The 6,229-nt window shown below is 56.9% G+C and overlaps 1 protein-coding gene across 1 annotated transcript; it reads right to left on the bottom strand.

Moving 5' to 3' along the window:
• Positions 1-3,449: 3,449 nt before the first annotated feature.
• Positions 3,450-5,463, bottom strand: HOXB13 (homeobox B13). Its single transcript, XM_024573430.2, has 2 exons — positions 4,762-5,463; positions 3,450-3,848 (listed from the first exon to the last, which is right to left on the bottom strand). Exons 1-2 carry the CDS (start codon positions 5,366-5,368, stop codon positions 3,595-3,597), a joined length of 861 nt encoding a protein of 286 aa, XP_024429198.2. The 5' UTR covers positions 5,369-5,463; the 3' UTR covers positions 3,450-3,594.
• Between the last annotated feature and the right edge of the window lie 766 nt (positions 5,464-6,229).

Below are 6,229 nucleotides of genomic sequence, written 5' to 3'. Positions count from 1 at the left end.
ACCCAGGGTGTGGGTGACTGGGGGGAGCAGGGAGGGAGCGGCGCTGCGGACACACCGCCCGCCTCGGCCTGGGGAGCTCCAGGGCGGCCAGAAGCGTTTGCCAGCAGGACTGAACCCTGAAACTGGAGTCTGGGTGCGCCCTGCGCCGGGCCGCTGCGGGAACGCAGATTCGCGTCCAAGCACCTCTCGCCAGTAGGCCTTTGGAAGCCTAATAAAATCCACCGCTTTGGAAGTGGACGTGATTTTGCTCCTGGAGTCAGCGTGGCCGCGCCCCACCATCCTGTCTGCACGTTTGCGGAGACTCAGCCGGAGGAGGAGCCGTTGGGGAAGGAGGGAGAGGGAGGGAGCGCAGCTCGGAGTACGGTTATGCCTCCTTGGTGGAAAGATGCCTGGTGGATTTTCCGGAGCGTATTTGTGCACCTTTGCGTGTATTTGTCCGTGAGAATATTGTCTGAGTTTATCTGTTTGTGAACGTTGTGTTCACAGGCTTCGGTCTGTATATTTTAACAAAACCCTCTCTACTGTAGCCTTTAAGGGCCTTATTTAAAAGCAATACTGCAGGCAGGTGAATGTAGATGTGTGAGGGTTTGTTGTAATTTAGACACAAATTAGTGCAAGATTTTTAAAGGTTGGTCTCGGTGGGGGGTCGTGGGGAGGAGTTATAATTCGCCCCGGGAGTAAAATTAGTGTTTGCAGATTCCCCCCCCCCTCCTCCCCACACATACCCCGCCGGCCGCGGCCAAAAAGGGTTTAATACAAAACAAAATGTATGTATTTATTTTTTGCTCAGGGTCCATACAAGTAAATCAATCACTCAGGAAAAAAAGGGACGTCCGCCGAGAGCTGTTCTGCCGAGGAAGATAAATACTCTTACCCGCCAGGGCAACGAAGGCCTGGACAGGGCGAGGACGGCGCTGCGGCCCTGCCCCGGAGCCCTGACCTCCCCGTTCTTTCTCCACTCGAGATCGCCCGTGCTGTCCTCCTGGCCTCCCTCCTGGTTTTCTTGGCATCTGGACCGACACATCTGCCAATACCCAGGGTCCTCGCCTTCCGCAGGACACGCAGTCCCGAACTCTGCAGCCCCGGAGCTCCAGCACCGCGAAGCCAGAGAGGCTCGGGAGCGGGTTACAGCGCAGCGGATCCGCAGGATTTCCTGAAGTGACGAGCTTTCGCCGGAAGGGGGCGCCCTTGTCTTTTTAATAGTCCAAATTCACATTGTTAGCGAAATCTCTAAAATCCCAAATCTTTTGTTTGTTATGAAATTATCGCGGGCGAATAACAGAGGAACCCCAAAACACTAAGCCCCTGAGAGTGAAGTGCAGAAGGTCCAGAGTCTCGAGGCCCTGACTCCTTCAGGCCTCTAGGCCATCCCGTTTAGTCCAAGTGGCAACCCTCTCGTGGCCTTTTCCCTCTGCAAAAGGAAAAGGCCACGAGACCGGGCAGCATGGCGCTCCACGTCATTTGTCCCGCACCCTACCCACCCGCCTGTCTTCTCTGAAGTCTCACCATTTCTGAAGCAGCAAGGCAGGGGGTTGCCATACATTATCCTGAAGGACACTTGAGAAACTGATATTAAAAGCTACTTGCTTGGGACTTCACTTGAAGGGGAACGTAGGAAGCAGAAAGTAACCTCCTCTGAGCCGGGCACCTTATGGAGGAGACTAAATTGGACCATGGGGCTTAGATGGGTTTTTTTAAATCACGAAATTGACATATACCTCCTCCCCCCTCCCCACCTGCCCCCAGTGCACACACTCTAAGAGACCAAGGGAGGGAGGGTGACCCCCCACCTCTGGGCCTTTCCCTTAGCCCCCCTTTCCTTTTTGGTACACAGATTTAGGAGAGCCTGCGTCGCTTCCCAACTCTTTCCCGGGAGAGAGCCAGGACTGGAATCCCACCCCATCGCAGGCTGGAAATACCCATACCTCTCGGCTTCAGAAGCCGTCCTGGGGTTTCCTGAAGAACTACTAGCGACCCCAGCTTTCTCTGAGAGGGAACTGCATGGAGATCGTGGCGGTGACCACCCACCCACTGTCGCCACCGACCCATGGGTAGCTGGGTGGCTCGAAATGTGAGTCCGATGGGTCCTCTCCGATTCACGCCTGTGCGCTAGGTCACAGGAAGTGTGTGCCTAGACTCCCCCAGCCCAGGCTGCAGGAAGATCCAGTGCAAAACCGCCGGCTTTGCCGCCAGCCAAGTTACCAAGTCCCACCAGGCACTGTGCCTGGGAACACGATATCAGGGAGCTGGCACAGAGGCAAGAGATTCAGTGTCAGAATCTCCAGCTCCGGGTCGGCTGGTCTGCCCTAGGATTTGGGAATTCTGCACTCAGGGTCTCTAAGTGGCAGGGATAACAGGGTTGGCGCCAACCCGTCCTCCACCCACCCCGGGTTCAGGACATGTGGACTGAGCCACCGCAGAGTGAAAAGAACACTTTATTCTGTGGCCACTGTTGCCTAGGCCTCAGGGTGTTTCCCACCGTGAGCCTGGGCCTGTGGGCCCCTGCCACCCTCGGTCTTTCGCCCGCTAAAGGGCCTGCCTCGTCTCCCAGCACAGACCTGGAAGCTCCTCTGGGTATCGCAAGGACATAAGCAGAGGAGGAGCGGGTGGCAAAGGGGCCATTTTCTGGGGGTTCTCTCCTGCCCAGCTATACCAGCATGTTTGGGACACGCTTGCCAGTAGGATGAGATTCTACTGTCTCATTCTGTAACTCTTTGATCCTATAGGGGCTGAGTTAGAAGGCCACAGATATTTAATGCAGCACCCAAATGTCCAATGAACTATGACCTGCTTAGGTTAGAACCACCGGGAACCCTGGGGGAAGGCTTGGGAAGTGTTGGGGCGGAAGTGAGAAACGGTGAATTATCCAGGCTCTTTCTCAAACTCCACTTCTCGAGAAGGAAGGAAGACACAGACCCAGTGGGCAGCCCGCTAGCTTCATTTTCATACAAGGACAAAATCTAAGAGTTGGGGACAGGGACTCCCAAGACCTGTGGGTACAACCTGTGGGGCGGGCAGGGAAGGAGGGGAAGGCACCCTCTGGTGTTGTCCACCTTGCCCAGCTATCACCTTAGAAAAATGCTAAATGAGCAAGGTAGTCACAGGGGTGACTCCATCATCTCCTCTCCCCAGCCCTGGGGTGAGGGATAGGCTTTGGGAGAGGAAGGGGACCCAGAGGAAGCTCCCCTGTCACAATCTCCTTCCAAGTTTATTCATGATTAGTTCCCTCCATGAAAACTGTTTCTATGGGCTCCACAGAGCTCCAGGTAGAGAGTATGAGATTAATTATCACAGCACCTAGTACTGGTTGTGGTTATTATCGCCACTGGCAGGATGAATGATTATGACTGGGACAGGTCCCTTGGGTGGTGTCACTCTGGCGGATTAAGCTGTAACTCTGGGCCCCGCTGGCTTTCTGGGACGTATGTGAGCTACTCAGCCTATCCGGTAGAAGCAGCACAGGAGCCGTGGCCTGAAAAGACTGCCGCCTCCAGGGGCCCCTCAGCAGAGTCCTAGGCCCCAGCCTCTCCCTGGCAGATTCCTGGCCTCCCCAGGATACCTCCCACCTTCCTCTCCCCAAGCCAGGAAGGTCCCTCACTGAGTAGCGCTGGTCTTGACCTTGGCGAGGATCTTCTTCTCCTTGACCCTGCGATTCTGAAACCAGATGGTGATCTGACGCTCTGAGAGGCTGGTGGCCGCCGAGATCTTGCGCCTCTTGTCCTTGGTGATGAACTTGTTAGCTGAATACTCTCGTTCCAGCTCACGCAACTGCCCCTTGCTATAGGGAATGCGTTTCTTGCGGCCTCGGGGGAAGGTGCAGCCTTCTGGAGGGTGCTGGGCGCTTGAGCCTGTGAGGCAGGAGAGGGAGGAAGAGAGAGACACGCTCGGACCCCTGCCCAGGTCCGGACCCAGGTCCCACAAACTAGTCATCCTGAAGGAGCTCTCAGGTCACCCTACAGGCGCATGTGCGCTCCTGCTCCCCCAAAGCACCCAGGGACACCTGGGCTTCTGGCTGGTTTTCTGATCTCCTCTAGGCCACCTCACTCATCACTGCCCTCACACCTACAAGTCTGCAAACACACCCATCACACACAGCCAGACCTTTGCCCAAGGTCACATGCATTTCAGACTCTCGGCCACTCCTATAGGTTCTACAGGCAGATTCTGTAGAGAAGGGAACGAGTTTCTGCTTCCATTCCCAACACACACACACACACACACACACACACCAACGCACATACCTGACTGCAGGAAACCTACATTTTCCTTTGGAAATTGAAAAGCTCCTCAAAGAGAAACTGAGGGGTTGTATTCTTTACAGAACTTCCAATATCTCTGTTCCCACCCCTCCCCACGCCCACATACACCCCCACTGAAATGAGAGTCATTTAGCCTTTTGTAGAATTAAACTGGGATCTGCTGGGTAGGGACACCCTGAGGCCCATCCAACAGCAAAGACAGCCGAACACTCAGAAATACTGAGAGGCTTGTTGCAAGGCCTGTAAGGGATGTGAAGAGGCCTGGTGGCCCTCGGCTGCAGATGGTACCCAGCTCCGGCTCCTCACACCAACCCTGGGGGGCCTCCACCCAGGCTCTGCAATGACCTGGACCCTCCCCTCACAGTCCTAATAGCCAAAGAGGAGCACCAAGCTCCTCCTCACCAGCCCCAAGTCTCTCTTCACTTCCTCCCAGCCAAGTGCCAGCGTGGCCTGCAACCCCATGCTTGGCACCAAGGGGACCCAGAAGAGTGAGTCAGGTTACCTGCATATGCAGCCTTCCAGAAGGAACCCGGTGGGTTCTGTTCTCCCTGGCAACACATCTGGCTGTTCCAGCCACCGTTGAGGGCCCAGGGCTGGTAACTGTCCACAGGCAGCAGGGTGTCCTGGCGAGGCTCTCCGGAGGCGCCCAGCGTCTGCACCACCGACACATCTAAGTAACTGGCCATAGGCTGGTAGGGTCCAGGGTATCCCGGATAGAAGGCAAACTCGGTGTGGCGGCTGGGGTACTCCTCCCCGGCCGCGGGAGTCTCCGTGGGGTAGGCGGCCAGCGTGGCTGCCTGGGCACAGGGTTTCAGAGCGCTCCGTGACACTCGGCAGGAGTAGTACCCGCCTCCAAAGTAGCCATAAGGCACTGGAGCTGGGGACGCCCCGTGGGGCACCCCGGGGCATGGGTGGCACTGCTTTGGCGGTTCCGCAGAGCCCGGCAGATCCAGGGACGGATAGTTGACCGCCGGCATAAGCGTAGGCGCCGCCGCTGCTGGGTGGCTGGTCAGTGGGGAGTGGGCGACTAGATTCCGACTCCCTTCTGCTCCCAGCAGGCCTTCGATGTCCTTGGCCCCGTCCAAGGTGGCAAAATTGCCGGGCTCCATGGGTCCGAGGGTCGGTTCATGGGGTGCTGAGAGCGGGGGATGCTGGGGGCACCCAGCTCGGTTTCCCCACCCAGGCCCCGGGAAGCCAAAGCGTTTTAAATCTCTCCCAGCTCGAAGGGCGCCAGCATTCGCTCGGCCTGGCAGCCTTGACGCAGGAGACGCAGGTGCCCAGGCTCGCGCGCTGATTGGCTGCGGCCTGGGAGAAAGAGGCTAATAAAATCTTCAGGGCAGAAATTGCAAAAATACTTTACCCCCGCGGTGCGCGCTCCCCCCCATCCCTCCCTCTTCCCTTCCTCCTCCCTCTCTTTCTCCCTCCCTCCCTCCTTCTCTCTCCTTCCCTCCCTCTCTCTTTCTCCTTCCCTCCCTCTCTCTTTCTCCTTCCCTCCCTCTCTCTTTCTCCTTCCCTCCCTCTCTCTTTCTCCTTCCCTCCCTCTCCCTAGCCCCTCTGTTTCCTGCTTGAAAACAAGAGAAGATAGGAGGTGTCCTTTCGCTGCTTTCTGTGGGGGTGGAGAGAAGTGAGAGGCGAAGGAAGAGGGGACGTGGAGCCTGCCCCCACCTCCGTCGCCTCCTCTCTCTCCCTGGCTCTGTCTCCTGTGCTTTGGCAGGTTTAACGAGAGAATAAAGCTCTCCTAATAAAGTGTCCATCTTGTCGGGGGAAGGGGAGTGGGGGGTGGGGCCAGGAGGCCCCAAGGCCTGAAAGGGGAACCTGAGAATGTGCCTGAGCCAGCGGAGGCAAGGAAATGGGAATTTAATGGTATTTCTGAGAGCCCCTGGCCTTGGGTCCTGGTTGCTAGCACCCCACTTTACCCCAGACGCTTCTCCCATCCTGAATGCACTGTATTAAGTTGCCCCTGGTCCGGG

This window comes from Desmodus rotundus, chromosome 9 (genome assembly GCF_022682495.2).
Source record: "Desmodus rotundus isolate HL8 chromosome 9, HLdesRot8A.1, whole genome shotgun sequence".
NCBI classification, from domain to species: domain Eukaryota; kingdom Metazoa; phylum Chordata; class Mammalia; order Chiroptera; family Phyllostomidae; genus Desmodus; species Desmodus rotundus.
The sequence above is the reverse complement of the archived record's forward strand: the minus strand, read 5'-3'. Positions and strand labels throughout refer to the sequence as shown.

What these genes read in the sequence shown, in the direction of transcription:
- HOXB13 (XM_024573430.2), bottom strand. Translation starts at nt 5,368, where the DNA reads ATGGAGCCCGGCAATTTTGCCACCTTGGACGGGGCCAAGGACATCGAA. An exon ending in CTGGAAGGCTGCATATGCAG is followed by an intron (nt 3,849 to 4,761) that starts GTAACCTGACTC and finishes CCTGCCTCACAG; the next exon opens with GCTCAAGCGCCCAGCACCCT.